The 19,945-nt window shown below is 48.4% G+C and overlaps 1 protein-coding gene across 12 annotated transcripts in view; it reads left to right on the forward strand.

Moving 5' to 3' along the window:
- NAV1 (neuron navigator 1) overlaps positions 1–19,945 on the forward strand; it is a 289,741-nt gene that overhangs the window by 84,597 nt on the left and 185,199 nt on the right. For 11 of the 12 annotated variants that reach the window (XM_030929998.1, XM_030930002.1, XM_030930013.1 and 8 more), the window contains exons 2-3: positions 3,191–3,944; positions 10,078–10,181. In XM_030929998.1, the coding sequence (XP_030785858.1) occupies positions 3,232–3,944; positions 10,078–10,181 (817 nt within the window). In that variant the 5' untranslated portion in view covers positions 3,191–3,231. The remainder of the gene's footprint in view (positions 1–3,190; positions 3,945–10,077; positions 10,182–19,945) is intronic. The other variant, XM_030930047.1, reaches the window with a different exon arrangement.

Raw genomic sequence — 19,945 nt, forward strand, 5'->3', positions numbered from 1 at the left:
AGAGAAAAGGATGAGGGGGTCATAGCACTTCCCTTGTAGAATAATTTCTTGTGGAAATTATTTCATTTATTGCAGAGCAATCCAATAAGCCTTGGCTGTCATGGTCACTTCACACTGGAGTTTTAGGAATCCATAAGTGCTTAAGGGTCTACACTGACTTCTTATAGCTTAGTCTGTAACTGGTCCCAGACCACAGAGTCAAAGGTCAGGGAAAGGTCAGCAACAGCTATAAACAATTCTGTGTGGTTGCTCACAGCTTTCTCCACAATATGAAAGGGGGTCCCAGGGATCTCAAGGAAACCGGCCACGCTTTGGTGGTCCTTCCTGTCCGGAATGTCTTTTGCCTTTGTCTTCATCCAATGTCAGTTCACCCTTTGAGAATCAAACTGAGTATTTTCATTGTACATAATGAAAATATGTACAATGATTGCTCCCATCTGCAATCATTTTCCTAGCATACATTTTTAGGTTTGGCATTGTTCCCACAGCAGTGTATGGGGGCCATATACTTTTGTTTTTTTTTTTTTTTTTTTTTTTGAGACAGTCTCGCTCTCTCATTCAGGCTGGAGCGCAGTGGTGCAATCTGCACCCTCTGCCTCCCAGGTTCAAGCAATTCTCCTGCCTCAGTTTTTTTAGTAGCTGGGACTACAGGCATGTGCCTCCATGCCCAGCTATTTAGTGTGTGTGTGTATTTTTAGTAGAGATGAGGTTTTGCCATGTTGGTCAGGCTGGTCTCAAACTCCTGACCTCGGTTGATCCGCCCGCCTCAGCCTCCCAAAGTGCTGGGATTACAGGTGTGAACCATTGCACCCAGCCTCATAGCCATATACTCTTACCAGCACTGGATATTTTAATTTGCTATGATATAGTACATTTAATAGCAACAAATGATAACTTATTTAATTTGCATCTCTTCAATTTCTAATAAAGTCTTTGGTTTTTGTTTTGTTTTGGCCAGTTGTATTTATTCTTTTGCAGTTTTCTTGTTCACAGGGTCTCACTCTGTCACCTAGGCTGGAGTGCAGGGGCATGATCTCAGCTCACTGCAACCTCCACCTCCCAGGTTCAAGCGATCTTCCTGCTTCAGCCTTCCAAGTAGTGGGACTATAGGCACAACACATGACCACACCCAGCTAATTTTGATTTTTTGTTTTTTATTTTTTGTGGAGATAAGGTTTCACCATGTTGCCCAGGCTGGTGTCAAACTCCTGGACTCAAGGGATCCTCCCGCCTTGGCCTCCCAAAGTGCTAGGATTACTGGTGTGAGCCACTGTGCCCCACCTGCCCTTTATTCTACGGGGTGTTTGCTTTTAAATATTGATTTGGTAGAGCTCCATATATGTAAAGGTATTAATTCCTTGTTTTTCATACTTGTTGCAAGTATTTTTTTTTTTTTTTTTTTTGAGACAGAGTTTTGCTCTTGTTGCCCAGGCTGGAGTGCAGTGGTGCAATCTCAGCTCACTGCAACCTCCACCTCCCGGGTTCAAGTGATTCTCCTGCTTCAACCTCCCGAGTAGCTGGGATTACAGATGCACACCACCATGCCTGGCTAATTTTTGTATTTTTAGTAGAGACAGGTTTCATCATGTTGGCCAAGCTGGTCTCGAACTCCTGACTTCAGGTTATCCACCCGCTTGGCCTCCCAAAGTGCAGGGATTACAGGCGTGAGTCACCGCGCCTGGCCTGTTGCAAGTATTTTTATAGTTTATTGATGTCTCGAACCTTTTGAAAAGGTTTTTTGCCCATATAGAGGTTTTAATTTTAATGCGCTCACATCTATCAGTGTTTTACTTTATGATTTCTTTCTTTGATGTGGTACTTTGAAAGGCTTCTCCCACAACAAAATTATGGAAACGCTCATGCATGTGTTCTAAAAATTTTTTTATGGCTTCATTTTTTTTTTTTTTTTTTTTTTTTGAGAGGGAGTCTGGCTCTGTCGCCCAGGCTGGAGCGCAGTGGCCGGATCTCAGCTCACTGCAAGCTCCGCCTCCCGGGTTTATGCCATTCTCCTGCCTCAGCCTCCCAAGTAGCTGGGACTACAGGCACCAGCCACCTCACCCGGCTAGCTTTTTGTATTTTTTAGTAGAGACGGGGTTTCACAGTGTTAGCCAGGATGGTCTCGAACTCCTGACCTCGTGATCCGCCCGTCTCGGCCTCCCAAAGTGCTGGGATTACAGGCTTGAGCCACCACGCCCGGCCTATGGCTTCATTTTTTAACCTTTAACTCTTTAATCTATCTGGAATTGATTGTATGTATCTTTGTAAACTGCTTTAAATTCCCTTTGAAATGGAAGTGATTAATTCATTAATTAACATGGCTAGGAGGGGAAGCTGGTGAAGGCAGAAGGGGATAATTAGTGAGTAAAGGTCTGGAAGAGAGGAGATCAAGTGCTGTTGACAGGGCCTGCACAAGGAACTGCCTTGAACTAAACGTGGGACACGTTTCTTTCAGAGGAGGGTGGCAGGAGGTGCAGAGGTCAGTTTTGCCAGGGAGGGAGGTGAGTAGGGAATGGGCTAGAGAGGAAGACTGTGAGGCAAGTGCCAAATGCCCAGTGACTATGGGGGTGGGGACAGTAGGGAGGGTCCAGGGAATGGCAGGAGCCTCAAGGGTCAGCATTTGCCAGTTTACAAGTTTATGATCTGGGGGGATTGTGATTGGCCCTCCCACCCTTGGGCCCTAACAGCATGTGGAAGAAGGTTGCACTGCACTGGAGAGTGTCCTAGGAGGAGAGCCAGGGGTCAGCTGCAGTGATGAGTGGAAGGAACATGCAGGCAGAGGCTGAGAGCGTGAGGAAATTTGTTTAGTGTGGAGGACATTCTAGACTTGTGGTACTAGGAAAGGCCTGAGGGCGAGGAGCTATGAGGAGAGTCTGTCCCCGATCAGTGAACAGGAACAGAGTCAAAGAAAGTTAAATGAAGCCCATTTGTACAGCACATTGCAATTCACAAAGCACTTTCCCATATTGCTTGCAGATGAGCCTCATAACAGCTTTTCAGAGCAGAGAGGAAAAGGGATTTGCCCAGAGTCCAGCAGGTAGCCAGTGACCCAGTCACAATGCGAACCAGGAGTGCCAGTGCCCAGCCTGGGTGCTCGAGCCTCCCCACAGACCCCAACATCCTCTTTCTACACTCAGAGATGGAAGCTCGGGAGATGTGCCTGACGGTCTTTTTTTGCCCTCCCTCCCTGCAGGACAGTAGCCCACCCTTCTAGCCTTGCAGACCGTGAATGGGATGGCCAATGTGAATCCCGCCAGCCGCCCTCACTACGCCTCCTCCATCCCGGTGCCTCGTGCCTCTTCCCAGACCAGGATTCCTACACCGGGTGCTTCTCCCCAGCTGCGGCCGCGCCAGGCCAGCCTGGCCCTGAGCCCACAGAGAGCGGCCTCCCCCAGACTGGGAAAGGCTGCAGGTCCTTCTAGAAACTCCTCTCCTAGGGCCTCCCGGGGGAGAGGCTCTCCCAAGTTTGCTGGATCTGTGAGGGAGTCAGCCGAGGATGGGGAAGTCTCCTCCAGCTCCCCATGGAATAGTCCCAGGACAACCCCGAAAGCAGTCCTCTCCAGCCGGGCTGGATCCGGAAGAATTGGGGAGAGACAAAGCACCCAGGGAAAGAAGAAGAAAGCCCAGGAAGGGACTCCAGTCTGCCAGACCCGGGGCAGAAGCCCTTCTCGGACGAGCTTTCAAGGAGAAACTCAAATACCAGGGGCTCCGGAAGTTCGGAAGCCTCCAAGCGGCCCAGGAAAAGACCAAAGAGATATAAACTACAAAAGTTCTGGGACCCCCAGGTCTTTGGAGCCTGATGAGCGGGCAGCTTCATGGGCTTCCTCGCCAGTCTGCAGCCCAGCGCAGGGCAAGCGCCCCTCTCCCTCTCCGGGGGCCATTAGCTTCTCCTCGGTCCATCAGCAGAGTCAGCCAGTCACAGCCACGGTGGCTCCCTTCCAGTACAGGTGAGCTGGGGTGCAGGCAGGGAGGGAAGGGGGAAGAGCCATGCTAGGACCAAGGGACAAGCCAGAAGAGGACAGGGACCCTGATGATCAGTGGCTGGTAAAGGCCAGAGGGCCCCAGAAATACAAAAAGAAGTTAGGTAGATGGAGGCCTACAGAGTTGGGGGTTTGGAGAGCTGAGATGGGATTGGGACTCTAAAAGGGGACCGTGACGGAAGCTCTGATCTTTCTCGACTCTGGGGAATCCACAACAAAAAGAGGCTCATAAGGAGGGTACCCCTAAAATGTCCATTTTTGTTCTCTGGAACAACATACAGATTGGGGTGTCATGGAAGCTTAAGCAGCTAGATACATAGGTAGCATCAGTCTCACCCAATTCATTGTGGGACATTTGCCAACACTGTGAGTTAGACCAACTCTATTGGCTTGGGCACTACGCCTTTACTTGGTAAGTAAAATCTACACTGCTTGTTGCACTCATAACACCTTGTACCTGTCTGTCTGTCTCTCACTTGCTTGCTCACTCCACTTGCTATAGTGCCTTGTGCGTATCTGCTTATGTGCCTGGCATATCAGGAATTAGTAATGCTTCTTAGACAGGTGTTGCTATCATTGTTGGTGAAGGTGGCCAGGCCAGTATTCACAACAAGATGGCCAACAAGCTAGTATCTCCAGTTTTTTTCAGACACTGCAAGTTGATTGCATAGAAAAACAAATGCGTAGTCAACTATGCTTTTTTTTTTTTTTTTTGAGATAGATCTAGATCTCACTCTGCTGCCCAAGCTGGAATGCAGTGGCACGATCTTGGCTCACTGCAACCTCCGCCTCCCGGGTTCACGCCATTCTCCTGCCTCAGCCTCCCTAGTAGCTGGGACTACAGGTGCCCACCACCATGCCCAGCTAATTTTTTTTTTTTTTGTATTTTTAGTAGAGACAGGGTTTCACCATGGTAGCCAGGACGGTCCCAATCTCTTGACCTCGTGATCCGCCTACCTTGGCCTCCCACAGTGCTGGGATTACAGGTATGAGCCACCACGCCCGGCCCACTATGCTTTTTTTATTTTTTCTTTTTAATAAAAATATAATTATACTAAAATGACTTCAGTAAGTACACTAAATTTTAATTACTAATTATTATATAGTTTAGAAATGCCCAAATGCAAATTAAGTATCTTCCTAACTAAACTAACTTCCTGTATTTTTTGCCCTATCCTAATGGAAGGAGAAACTCTCACTTATATTTTGGGTGTAGAAAAACTTGTACATCATCCCCTACACTCCAAGGACCTGTGAGGCATCAAAGCGGCTGGAGGTGGGGGTAGAGAACCACTAGGAGCTTTACCTTCAGTAGAAGGCAATTTTTGTATCTTAATCTCTGAAAAATTGAATGCAATTCAATATTACAGGACTAGGCCTTTGGAGTTCAGGACAAGGAAGTGAATGGTCCCAATACACTCTGCACGTGTTTAGGCTTCATTTAGACTGTTACATTCAGTTGTGAACACCACATTTTAAAAGGACATCGACACACAAAAACACATGTAGAGCAAGACTGACGTGTTGCTGGGGGATCAAAAAAGGTGTTATAGGATGATGAAAGGAACTGAAGAAGTTTGCTTTGGAAAGGGAAGGCTTAGAGAGGGTCTGAGCACTGTTTTCAAATATTTGAAGGGCTGTCATGTTGTAAGATGAATTAGATTTACTTGGTGCAGCTCCAAAGACCTGACTCATCACCATGGTGGTTAGAAGTTAGTTCAAGACAGATCTGAGTCTCAAGATGAAGAACTTTCCAAAAACTAGAGAGGATTACAAATTGACTGCAAGGCAGTGAACTCCCTGTTATTGCAAGAATTCTGACTCCATAGCCAAAGGGAGCTCTTACCAGGGTGACCCCTGGCTCTCAAAGCATATCTTCTGCCTGACTGTACTGCCTGCAAAGTGCACCGATGCTTCTTTTCCTAAGGGGCAACTCACTTATGTCCCTTGTGACTTTCTTCACTTTGATTCTGCAGCTGATGAGAGAACTCAAGAAGCAGAAATGCAGGGCAGGCCTTCCTTTGAGTGGCCTTTTTCCAATTAGTCAAATGTTTCCCTGGTGACTCTTTGGCTTTCTTCTCCTACCTGATTCCCTTCATTTTGAATTCATTCTTTGGGAAAAAGTGTCTAGGCATTAAATTGTTTAAGATTTTACATTATCTACCTTACAAGTCCTCTGGTACATTCGGAACCTGACATTTTCCAAAGAGGTCAGAATTATTCATCCAAATATTTTAATGCAGCTTAAACAGAACCATGTTTCATTCATCCAGCAAACATTTGTTGCATGTTTGCATTTTAAACAGAAATGGAAATGTGTCACACCACCCCACCTCCTAGACCCTGCCACTTTTAGGCTCTGGATTAGGGTTGGAGAGAAGGTCATCGCACCAGCAGGAGTTAGATTGAGACTGAGGACCCTCCAAGATGCTGCAGGCCAATGGGCAGGCACCCAGCACAGTCTGCAGGGCCTAGATCTGCTGCTATGGCAGCTCTGCCAAGGGCCAGGCTGGGCCACCCTTCCGAGCTTCATAGCCAAGGAGGTGCCATCTGCTCCCTAGAATCCACAGACATTGAGTTTTCATGGAAATCTCTCCTCCCTCCCCACCACCCGCCCCAGGATCTCGATCTTCTGCAAAGCCCCAGTGGAATGCAGAAGCAGAGGTCACTTGCTTCCCTCGCCATCTCCAGCCTGGTCATGACTGACCTGCTTCTCCAGGGAATGAATCCTGCAGCCATCTTCTCCCCTGCCCCATCCTCCACAGCCCTTTCTTTTCAAGGGCCTGGGTGTGGCCTTCTCAGTGAAGCTTATCTCCTGTCATCCACCACCTCCCTTTGGACCCACAGAAGGTGCAATGCCCCGTCTGCTCTCAGAAGACCCCGGTCTCACACATCTAATTCCATCACATCCTCAACCTCATCCCTCTCTGCTATCCTGGAAAAGAGCCACAGCAGCTTCACCGCAGCCCTTCCTGACTTTTCCCAACTGCCAGTGCACCCTCCACCACTTCCCTAACCCCCAACAGTTCTCTTCTTCCTGCATTGGGTGGGCCTTGGGTTGGACTTCAATTGGAAGTATGGTTAATGGTATAAGACGCGTAGGGTTACTGGTGTCACTACTGCAATTTTCTTCTCTCTGATTCAACCTCTGCCTGACTTCTAGAATACACAGTGCTGTCCATTCAGGTTGAGAAGTGAGGTGGACATGGAGACCTGGCCATGTTTAGAGAGGTAGAGGAAGATGTGGATAAAAATATAGAGCAGGCCGGGCGTGGTGGCTCAAGCCTGTAATCCCAGCACTTTGGGAGGCCGAGATGGGCGGATCACGAGGTCAGGAGATCGAGACCATCCTGGCTAACATGGTGAAACCCTGTCTCTACTGAAAATACAAAAAACTGGCCGGGCGAGGTGGCGGGCGCCTATAGTCTCAGCTACTCGGGAGGCTGAGGCAGGAGAATGGCGTGAACCTGGGAGGCGGAGCTTGCAGTGAGCTGAGATCCGGCCACTGCACTCCAGCCTGGGCGACAGAGTGAGACTCCGTCTCAGAAAAAAAAAAAAAAAAAAAAAAAAAAATATATATATATATATATATATATATAGAGAGAGAGAGAGAGAGAGAGAGAGAGAGAGAGAGAGAGAGCTGACTGAGATTAGAGATAAAGCCTGCCGTCCTCAATATTTCTGCTATTGGAGTTTCTGGCCTATATGACTGATGCAACCTCACCCGCTCTTGCATCATATAATGGCACAATAATGATGACTGCAACTATTCCTTTTTTAATTTTTAGTTTTTAATTTATTTATTGGAGACAGCCTTGCTCTGCCCTCCAGGCTGGAGTGCAATGGCACAATCATAGCTCACTGTAACCTCAAACTTTTGGGCTCAAATGATCCCCCTGCCTCGGCCTTCCACAGCTCTGAGATTAACAGTTGTGAGCCACCACCCTGGCCTATTCCTATTTTTCTTTTTTCTTTTTTTTTTTTTTGAAATTAGATCTCACTCTGTCATCCAGGCTGGAGTGCAGTGGCACGATCTCGGCTCACTGCAACCTCCACCTCCCTGGTTCAAGCGATTCTCCTGCCTCAGCCTCCAGAATAGCTGAGATTACAGGCATGCACCACCAAGCCCGGCTAATTTTTGTATTTTTAGTAGAGGTGGGGTTTCACCGTGTTTGCCAGGCTGGTCTCAAACTCCTGACCTCAAGTGATGTGCCTGCCTCAGCACCCCCACCTCAAGTACTGGGATTGCAGAAATGAGCCACCGTGCCTGGCTGCCTATTCCTATTTTTAACACTGGTTATTGCATACCTGCTCTGGCCCAGACACTGTGCTTAGCTCTTTACATATATGATGTTAATCAGTGAAACAGTTGACACATTATATAAAATTCCCTCTCCCTAGTAGAATGTTCTGTTACTTTCTCACCAGTATGTTGCATCCTCTGCTTCAAAATCCCAGGTCCATTCTAATTTCTTCCAAGAAACCAACCAACCCCAGTCTTTCTTTATCCCCTTGGCATTCATGTACTTGGACAGACATTTAATTGACAGTAAGAGCCCGGTGCAGTGGCTCACACCTGTAATTCCAGCACTTTGGGAGGCTGAGGTGGGCAGATCTCGAGCTCAGGAGTTCGAGACCAGCCTGGGAGACATGGCAAAACCCCATCTCTACAAAAAATATGAAAATCAGCTGGGCATGGTGGCTTGAGCCTGTAGTCCCAGCTACTTGGGAGGCTGAGGTGAGAGGATCACTTAAGCTCAGGGAATCAAGGCTGTAGTGAGCCTTGATCACACCACTGCACTCCAGCCTGAGTGACACAGTGAGACCCTGTGTCAAAAAAAAAAAAAAAAGACAGAGAAACAGTAGTACATGGTGATTGTCCCCATCATACCAAACACCCCCAGGGGCCAGGATGAGGCTTCCTGCTTTCTCTAAGTATACCCCACCCTGCCCTACACCCAGCATTCACCTGAGGGACCTGAGATACAAAAGAGCTCAGCACGGTTTAAATAGCTTAGAAAAGGCTGAGCAGAAGCAGCAAACACCTGACAACCCTAGACTGTAAAACTGATCCCAGCCTTGGCGGGGCATCTTTTTTACCCCATGATGGAAGCCAGACCCAGAGAGGAGAAGAGATCTACTCCAGGTTATCCAGTGAGTTAACGGCAAAATTGAGCCCAGAGTCCCGGCCATCTAGGCACTGAAAAAAGTGAAAACTGGAGAGAGAGAAAGACAATCTCAGTGGCACTGGAGACTCTCAGGGTTCCATGGCCCAGCCCTTCAATTTCCCCTCCTGCCTGCACAGCCCTCCCCTCCCCCTCCTGCCAAGCTGCCAAAGGCTCCATTTAACTGGAGACAGCGGGTGGATGGGTGGGCGGGCCAGCTCCCAGAGCCTAGGGTAATTACCTATAATGAAAGCTCCCACAGCCTTTGTTCCTGGGAGCAACTGTACAGTTGAGGTTGTGCTCAGAGGTCTGTGTGCACTTGGGAGCTGGTGCCCAGAGACCTCACCCTTCCTTCCTGCTACCACAACGGGCCCAGCAAGAGACTTGTCCTCCCGGGAGTCACTGTGATTGCAGCTGAGCCTACTCCTGCTTCTTTCCTGACCTACCAGCTGCCTGGACTACGAGCAAGCCCAAAGCCTGTGTGCCCCCTGTGCTACCAGGAATCAATGACTTCAGCTTCAGAGGGAGCTCTTCCTGTGTGTATGTACAGGGCTGTACATACTGCTCATCCTGAGGGCAAGGATCATGGCAAGCCAAAGGACCGAAGGCCTGGAGTTGCTAGGGTATCCCTCTGCCCTATAAGTGATAACGTTCCTGGGAAATGGGTAGATTGTAGAACAGCACGGGGTGACAAACATCGGGCATCCCAGTGTCCTCTGGGGCTCCCTGTCTGGCGCAACTTTGCACAGAAGGCCTGCTGCCTGCTGGAGGGCAGGCGTGTGCACATACCCATCAGGGAGGGACTGGCCCTGAGTGGTGCAGGGCACTATCAGAGAAGAAGAACCAAGTTCTAATTGGGTTTTCTTAGCCCCATGGAGGGGCTTAGAGACTAGGAAACCTCTACCATGAGTGATTACCCTTTCTTGGTCCCACAGGTTGCAAACTGACCAGAAACCTGGCCCCCTCTCCCAGGGCAGCTGGGCCCTTGATGGCTACACTGAGCCCCTCCATGAGACTGAGGAGAGCTTCTCCTGCATGGGTAAGTGCTCTGGGGGAGACTTCCTCCTAGGGTCGGGAGGCCACTGCGCTAGGACTACCCACATGGAAGAAGTGACCAAGGCTGGATGGGTCCATCTCTTGACAAGGAGACATCAACCTGTGAATTGCACTTTGAGTTTTCATTATATTTGACTCAGCCCAGGATTGTTCCATGAAACCCAGGAGCCCTTCAGGGGCAGCATAGGAAAGTGGCCAGGGGGTGCCATGTTTATCTGATGTCCAGGCTCTGGGAGTCACTGCATGTGTGTGTCATGTGAGAAGTCGTGACACAAAGGTAACAAGCTAGGAGTGAAGCCAGGTTCTGAGTGGTGCCCAGGTTGAAAAATGAAGGTGCTGGAATTAGGGAGGCAGGCCAGAGCCATTTGGCTTTCTGCCTGACAATGCTTCCCCTCCCAGAACCACTTTTAACAGGCCACTCCCACACATGTCCCCTTCCCCGTGTCATCCTGTAGTCACGACATATCACCTGAGCCTCAGGAATGTGAGATTCACCAGGAAGATCCCTAAATCTCAAATACAGCAATATTCCATAAGGGCAGAGGCACTGATGGTCCCGGGTGCATCCTCAGGTGCTCAGTGTCTCTGAATAAATAAATGATGCATGGATGAGTGAGTGTCTTAGGTACCATAGGTCAGGCCCTAAGTGGGTCAGATTCAAAACTCAGCAGCACTTAGGAACGTGTGTTGATTTTCTTACAACATTGAAAAAGTATCTAGAGGATGGCTATGATTCACACCAGGGGTACACGAGGCTGCACACTGCAGGGAACCAGGTCAATCCTTTACTTTCCCAGACAAAGGGAAGCTTGCCTCAACAAAGTAATGAATTTCCTTTTCACAAACCTGAGATTGTCCAGAGGGTTTGTCTTCCAGCTTTGTCTCAGTGCCCTGCTCCAGCAGGGCAAAACTGGGGCTTAGAACACAGCCTGACCCTGAGATCATTGAACAGGATGGTGTACTGCTTCTGTCTTCTCTGTGCCCTGCTGGGCAGGTGACCAGATTTCCCTTCTTGGCCTGGGAGCTGGAACCTTTTGAGCCCTTCCTAGGCCTGGTCTATAGCAGTGATCTTGGAGCCACTGCAACCCTAAAAACAGCAGCAACACTCATTCATCCATGACAAGCCTTGTGGAGGAGGGTTATGGGTTAAGGACTGGACATTTGCAAAGCAAGCCATCTCCTCCCACAATAAGTATACATGCAGGAGAACCAGGGCATGGCAGGGGACAAAAGGAAACCAAATTTCTCTGGCACTGAAAAGTCATCAGAATTAGAATGTGGTAACCAGGAAACTATGTGGAGCTCTATTTTTACATTTGCAGTTTTGTTAGCATAATGGCTTCCTCATGTGGATGCCACATTGTTAGAGCCTAATGATCTCCATGCACCTAACCCAGCACTCGTTCACAATTATTATCCGATAAGTTGATGAGAGGACTTTTACTTTGAACGTCTGCTTCAGACTAGCATTAGGAATTCCCCAGGCTTGTCAGCTGGAAGACCACCCTCACTGGTTAGATGTGAAACTGTCTGCTAGATCACGGTTGGGTTCCTCTAGGGGGACAGAATGCTGGGGAACCTTTGGAGGAGGGCTTTACTAGAAAAGTGAGAAACACTGGTTTTCTCCAAGGCTCCTAGGGAAGGGGAGCAGGGTTCACAGCACTGCCTCTGCTCTGGTGCTAGCTAGTTGTCATGGTGACCCATCTCTGCCGAGGATACGCCGAGCTCTTTGATGGGTTGGATGGGGAGAGAGATTTGGGATTTGCCTGCCTTGTGGAAGAGGCTGTGCTCTTCTGAGCTTGAAGAAAACAGAGACGAGAGGAAGAGAGGAGGCAACTGAAGGGTTTCATTTTATGCCTTGCCCTCTCACTCCCAAAGTCACTTGGGGCATGACATGACTCATTCATTCATGTATTCCTTCATTCAATCTACAAACCATCAGTGAGTGTTTGCCTTGTGCTGAACACTGTGCTTGACACTGGGGTAAAAGACAAATAAGACTTTGACCTGCCTTCAAGATGTTCACAGCCCAGGGATTCACTCTAGTGAGACTTATCTAGAGATTTTGTTGGGATCCCAGAAGCTGTGCCCAGTGACCTGCCCCTATAGGGGTTGATAAGGCAGCCAGTCGGTCCTGCCTCCCTCGCTAGGCCCCATGGCATGAGGAAGGCGCTGAGCTTATTATCCCATTTTATAGGATAATTGGGTGCTTTGGAGAGTACTCCATCAAATATTTATATAATTCACAGAATCCAGCATAGTTATTTCACAGTTATTGATCATGTTATTTCCGTATCAATTTGTAGATGGCTGGGGATTTGGGGGCTTTTTTTGAAGCTCATGTATCTTCCCTTCCTGAAGATGAACTCATCTTGCCCCCCCATCACCTAGCACAGTGCCTGGTGGTCAGCATTTTGGTGAAGGAATGATTTGAATGAATGAGTAAGGAATTCAATGTAAGTGGTGGCAGAGCTCTAAAATTCATCGTCTATGAGCCTGTTTCTTCTCTACCAGCTGAGAAAGACCAACCAGTCTTTCTCTGCTCCTTTCCCAATATGCTCTACTCTGGCCTCCAAGTTCACTGAATGGGTTTGGAGGGTGAGTGCAGAGTCTCTGAGGGGAGTAGGAGAATGCCAAAGAGCTTTCTCAGCCTTGTACCACTTTCTTACTTAATCTGCCTGGACTCTGGGCGTAGAGTCCAAACAAGGCTTTCTAGTATTTATATAGCAGGAGGAGAATCCCATGATGACTTGCCTCCAACCTGGGGCATTGGGGATGTTCTTCATATGTCCTGAAGGCCATCCACCAGCAGCTGCCTAGGGCAAGTGTGGAAATGCCCAGCCCACCGATGTTTGTACACATGCCCCGACCCTCCCTGGCCCATCTGATTCTGTTGGTGATAGTCCAGCACGGGTCCCATCTGCTCACTCTCCCTTTGGACACAGTGAGCACCGGGTAGTGCACAGACCACCATCAGATCTTAATTTGGACAGCCAAGAGAAGCCAAGGCTGACATTACCACGTGCCCACGTGTGTGAGGCTGTGTGCGAAAGGTTGCCCCAAGGCTTATGCAGATTCCTTAATGACTTCCACTTTGTGGCATGTTTGAATGAGCACTAAGTGGACCCACAATGAAGGGATCTTTTTCTCATCATAGCATGTGTCATCGGGAACAAGCCAGAGCATCCTCCCTGCCTCTTTCTCACAGGAGGGTTGATATAGAGAGAGAATGGGTGGGGCAGTGTGGAGTTTGGCTTCACACTAGGGCTGTTTTGCTTTTCTTCCTCTTTCTTCTCCCTTATTGAGTTGGCTCCATCTTTAAGCCACAGTGAAGTTTTTCATGCCTTGTGGATTTTAAATAGAGCAGGGATAGAGTCTTCATTCTAAGGAAACTTGCAAAGCTAGCATGCCCGGGGCAGGAGCAAGGAATGGTAACTACTCTTTGGGAGAGGAGTTTGTTCTGGGGGTTTCAAGCTAAATCCAAGTATTCCTGGACTACAAATGACTTGCATCAAAGAACACAGGAAGTCAAAGCTCTGACAAACTTCACAGATCTCGCAAATTTGGCCTCATTTTCAATGGGAGAGAGAAGAGACTCAGAGAAGAGAAATGACTTGCTCAGGACTGCATAGGAAGTTAGCAGGTGAACTAAACCAGGACCACTGCTTTTTGACTCTTTAAAAACTAAAAAGAACTAAATGGTAATAATGACTATCATTTATTGAACACCCTACTGTGTGCAGGGCATAGTGACAAGTGCTTTATGTAAAGTCTTTGTGAATACCTTATACAATCCTTTGAAGGTGTTATTATTACTCTGTGTTACAGATAGGAAAGTCAGGCTCAGAGAGGTTATATAAAACCTATCTGAGGACATCCAGCTAGGAAGCTGTGCCAGGATTCCATCCCAGGCTTGTCAAAAGGCCACACTCTTCTCTTACTCCCTGCCTTCCCATCTGCCGCCCACCCATGTTTGTACATGTGCCCTGTACTCACTCAGTCGCACACTGTCCAAGTTCAACTCAGTCTCTCTTAGCCTCTGCCAAGCAATGAGGAAGGAAATGGGATCAGTGAGCCACAGTCCCTGCTCACATCTCCCTCAATCTGAGCAGGTCCCGAGCTGCTACTGGCATCCCTGTCACTCCAAACCTATGTCATTTCATGCTGAGTTCACACCGCTGTGTTCTTTGCCCTCTGGGGACCTCCAGGCCAAGATGAGCCTTATGTCCCAGCCATCCGTGGAGAGAAGACATGCAGACAATTGACTAGAAAGTAAAACAAGTTCAGGAGTTCGGGGGCAGATAATATTAGCCGTGTTCTCAGAGCTTCAGCAGGTTGGTGCTGTTGTGGGGCAGAGGTGGCTCGGGAGTGTGAGGGTCTCTGGAGACCCTGTTGGATAAACAAAGCAACAATCTAGGACCTGGTAGGCTTCCAAGAACTGGGACGGGAGGTCATAACAGCACTAGTAGCAGCAGCCGACACTTACTGGGGCTTACTCTGAAGCAGGCATTGTCATAAGCACCTTTAATCCTTCTAACAACTGCATGAGGTTTGGAATCTAACTCCCTACTTGCCTTGCATCACAGCTTCCTCCCTTGCTAGCTGTGCAGCCTTGGGGAACTTATTTGGTCACTCTGTGCCCCCGTGTCTTTGGTTGTAATCAGGGATGATAACAGTGCTTTCCTTATAGGGTTTTGTGAGGATTAAATGCATGGATATTGGTAAAGTGCTTAGGAAAATGACTGGTACATAAGAACTGCTCAATATGTGTTTAGTGTTATTTGTTACTGAGGCAAGTGATATTATTACCACACTCACTTTGCAGATGAGGAAACTGGGACAGACAGGTTAAGTGGCTTGTCCAAGGTGGTCTAGCCAGGATTTGAACCCATGCAGCTGGTCTTCAGAGGTCATGCTCTTAACCATACGTTCCATGACCTCACTGGAGGGGAAGATGACTCAAGTCTGGGAGTTCTCCCAGGGAGGCCAGGAGAGGCAGTGGGATCACCAGCCTGGCTCTGGGAGGGGCCATGAAGGAAGAGGCCAGAGAAGTGAGGTCATCCAAGGTACCTGCTGGAGGGGTTTGAAATCAAAACTGCAGGGGTCTGGATGCTATATCTTTAGAGGAGTACAGGGGGAGGGAGGAGACTGACTTTTCAAGACAATATTTGGCTGGGAAGGGGATTTATCCCAAGGCAGTGGATTTGACCCAATGTTAGCCTTTTCAGTGGAGTGGCAAGAATAGCAGAAGCTGGTCAGCTTGGATCCTCTTTTCCCCACAGCTACCTTGGACTCAGGCCCTCCCACTCTAAAAGGTGTGTGAGTGATTCTACGTGGTTTTTGCAACTATGAGTGCTCCACATACAGTACAAATCCCTTGTTCTCCAGATCCTGATTGTGGTTCCAGAAATCAAGAAATCTTGGCAAGACCTAGCATCCCTGTTTCTTGCTGCACCAAGAAAACCAGGACCTCTGCATTGCCCAACTCCAGAGGAAATTCATATCCATTTGCTAATTTTTTTTTTTTATTTTTTTTTGAGACGGAGTCTCGCTCTGTCGCCCAAGCTGGAGTGCAGTGGCACAATTTCGGCTCACTGCAAGCTCCGCCTCTTAGGTTGATGCCATTCTCCCACCTAACCCTCTCGGGTAGCTAGGACTACAGGAGCCCACCACCATGGCCGGATAATTTTTTTTAATTTTTATTTTTAGTAGAGACAGGGTTTCACCGTGTTAGCCAGGATGGTCTCGATCTCCTGACCTCATGATCCGCCCGCCTCGGCCTCCCAAAATGCTGGGATTACAGGTGTGAGCCACCATGCCCGGCCCATTTGCCAATTTTTTATAAAGCACTCACTGTGTTCCAGGTGCTATTCTAGAAGCTTGGAATACATTTGTGGACAAAATAGGCAAAGACTTCTGCACTTGTGGGCCCTTTAAGATGTAGCCTAGAGCTGTGCATTATACAACCTGTGCAGCTGTACATGATCTACACAGTGGCCCTGGACAAGCCCCAGCTCTGGAATATGTCTCCCACCCTAAAGAGCAGGAGCAGAGCTTTTAACCTCATGACACTCCTGGGACTACAAGCAAGCAGTCTGTGGGCCACCCTGCTTCGCCCTGAGTGCTTGAACAGATGAGGAAGGTGATAAACTTTCTCCTATGGTATTCCTAGAGAATTACCCCCTATATCCAATACCTGTCTGTCCTGGACTTGGCAGCCTCTTAGCAGATTTTTAGAGATTCAACTCTCCAACCTGCAGTGATCTGCTTTATTCAGCTCCTCCTAGAAAATCCCAACCCCTTGTTTAGTTCTCCATGTGTCTATGAGCCATGGAAAGGTTCTGGGAAAAAGGACACTTAAGGAGAGGTGGCCGGGTTGACAGGAATCTCTCCAGATCAGACTACTCCATACAACTTTAGAGGTTGTTATCCAGGGAGCTGTGGAGCAGTTACAAATTTCAGCTATGGGAGGCGGAACTAATTGCTAAACTTCCACCGCTGCTGCTCCCTACTTCTCTGGCCAATCCAGGTAAGCCTCACCTCAAGTGCAGCTCTGAAGATCTGGCCCCTGAGGTCTTTGCCCCATGCCTGGGCAAAGATTGGTCAGCCCTCCTTATAACTCTGAACTATGGTCTCCCTGGGAAGGCCCAGGGCAGACAGAGAGCCTGCAGAGGGGGCTTTATCTCAAGAACTGCTGGCTCCACGCCAGTCTCGGCCAAGGCTGAAGTCTCCCTGCAGCACCACTGAATGGGCAGAAACTGGAACACACCATCCCATGCCCCCCCAAACCCCTTTGTAAGAGGATTAGGGTCCCCTGGTGAGAGACTTCCCTCCCCACTATAAGGCTGCGGGCAGGCTTACACAGAAGGAGCTCCAGGGAGAGGCAGTTGAAGAGAGTGAGGTGACACAGACACAATAGCCAGAGAGATTAAATGCTGAGAATTACCCCAGCCACAATGTTCATCCTTGAAAAGGGCGGAAGGAATAAAAAACCTGCCTTCCTGGGTGGTGGGAGTCCCAGGCTTCAGAGGGAGCAGAAGATAATTAAAGGTCAGAACTTATGAAGGGTCAGCAAGTGTGGGGCCATCCACGCCAGACCAGATGAGCCCAGGGAGGAGGAGAGAGCAGAGAAATGCTCAGTTGTCCCTTCTCTCAAGAAAATCCTTCCAGGAGAAGGAAATGAGAGTGTCCTGAGGTATGAATGACTGAGGTCAGATAAATAAGAGAACTTCCTGGCAGGAGGAGAGCTCAGCCCCAGTGGAAGTGTAAGGAGAGCAGCCTGAGGTTCGTATAAACACTGGCACAGTCCAGGGGCAAGAGCTGACCTCATGAGCTCACTGCATCCTTCCCGCTGAAGAATCTGAGGTTGCGTGCAGGCAGGAGGGAGCACAGAGGTGGTAAGCCCCTTGTGATGACATCAGGCCCTGTGAAAGGCAACGTTCTCATCATGGCATTGGAACTCCCACCCATCACACCAATGAATATTCTTAACATTTGCAGAGCAATTTTCATATTCCAAGTAATTGCCAGTGATTATTCTATTAAAATTCATTGAAATATGAGTCCACGGCATTCCTCTGTTAGGTTTAATGCCTTATTCAAAAACCTAACAAAACTCTAATAAAGCACAGAGGTGCCAGCAGAGAAAATGAGTGCAGCCACAAAATGGGAATATCTTTCTCTCTAGGGTAGTAAGAAGGCCAAGTTTCTTTAAACCATCTGTCCCAGCTGGTTCACACTCAGATGGGTAAAAGCTTCTCATTACTTTTGCAGTTGGCTTTACTTTTTTAGAGTCAAGAACCTCTTTAAGAATTTAGCTGATATTACAATATATCCCCCCAGATAAATGGACATATTTACAGTATTTGGCTTACGTTTGATGGCTGGTACTGTGAACCCCCAGAATCCAGTCTGTGAACATAGATTAAGAAATTCTGTTCTAGGGTAGTGATGTCATCACTGTTGACAAAGTCACCACAGGTTTGGGCCTTGTGCTTTTCCTCATCAGATTGTTGGGTTTGTGTGGCCAACAGTGAATTAAGGGGATTTACTGCAGAATAAGATTATCTCCAAGGTCCCTCTTAGTGTTATGATTTAATGACCTTAAAACATCCAATTTTTCATGGACAGGTCAAATTCAACTCTAGATTTGCCCATCCCAAAGGACACATGCTGACACAAGGAGTTCGCTTGTCCCCATCCAACACATGGGCACAGCCACAGGCACACACCCTACCCTCTCCTTCCTTTGCCTGCCTGGAGTTCTCCTTCCCAGGCCTGCAGTTGCCGTGACAACAGATCTGGGTGGGTCATGGTCTAAGGGCGATGTACCTGGGTGGTGCAGAGCTCTGCTGGGGCCCAGTGTGCAATATCCACCCCAGTGGTGTGTATGGGACAGTTGCCATGGCAACATACAGGAAAAGCACATGTGGGAAACATCTGGACTTCTTTTCCTGGGCTCTTTATTAGCCTGAAGAGCACAGAGATCTGATTTTAAAGGAGTACAGTTTCAGACAGAGTACCCTAGATTAGGTGTTCTTTTGCCTTTCCCTACCAGAAGCCCCTGAGCAGAGGGAGCAGAGATTTTCTAGCTCCTACCCCCACCCAATTTCTTAGATGACCAGCTGTATATATTCTCTTAAGGTCACATAGCAAATCAAGAAGACAACCCAGAACCCCCAAGACTTGAGATTAGGGAAGTCCTCAGAAGATCCTGACCTGTTGGGACTGTCAGGTCCACTGAAAGTGACCAAGACCCTAGGACATAGGTCATGGAGCTGAGCTATGAAGCAACTGGTGTTGCTACAGACCACCAGCTCTGTCTGAAAGATTCTCCTCTGCCACATTCTCACTCCCAGGATTCTGTGGGGCAGTCTTAATGTGACTGCGGTCCTAGACCCATGCAGACTTCAGGTGCAGCAGGTGTCTGGGTTACAGGAGCTCCTCAGCAGGATAGGCAGGAGAGTCAGGGCCCTCCTTCCCATTCTTCACTCCCCCTTCTAATGCCCAGTCCCCCTTTCTCTGCCAGGATCCAAGACTTTCCTGCTGTTGGGTTCTATATGTCTTGGAATCACATGCAGTTATTACATTAAGCAAGTCTCTAGAAATAGCTACATGGTAATAGCATGAAGTTATGGGAAGATGTGGAACACACACAGAGCTTTATTCAGTTTCTGATTCCACCAGCAGCCTGCTGTGTGGTCTTGGGCAAGTGTATTTCTCTGTAAAATGAAGATAATGGCCAGGCGCGGTGGCTCAAGCCTGTAATCCCAGCACTTTGGGAGGCCGAGACGGGCGGATCACGAGGTCAGGAGATCGAGATCATCCTGGCTAACCCGGTGAAACCCCGTCTCTACTAAAAAATACAAAAAACTGGCCGGGCGAGGTGGCGGACGCCTGTAGTTCCAGCTACTCGGGAGGCTGAGGCAGGAGAATGGCGTAAACCCGGGAGGCGGAGCTTGCAGTGAGCTGAGATCCGGCCACTGCACTCTAGCCTGGGCGACAGAGTGAAACTCCGTCTCAAAAAAAAAAAAAAAAAAAGATAATGATAGCCCCTGCTTCAAAGGCTTTTATGAAATGATGAACATTACATGTCTAAGAGGGTCCCTGGCAATAGGAGGTCCTTAGTAACTGTATGCTCTCCTGTCCTTCAGTTCAGCAAGCATCAGTGAGCCCTTACTAACTAACCTATGTAGGGCACTTACAATTCCACTGGCAGGAGAGGATATCTCCCTGGGATATAAGTAG

This window comes from Rhinopithecus roxellana, chromosome 1 (assembly GCF_007565055.1).
Source record: "Rhinopithecus roxellana isolate Shanxi Qingling chromosome 1, ASM756505v1, whole genome shotgun sequence".
NCBI classification, from domain to species: domain Eukaryota; kingdom Metazoa; phylum Chordata; class Mammalia; order Primates; family Cercopithecidae; genus Rhinopithecus; species Rhinopithecus roxellana.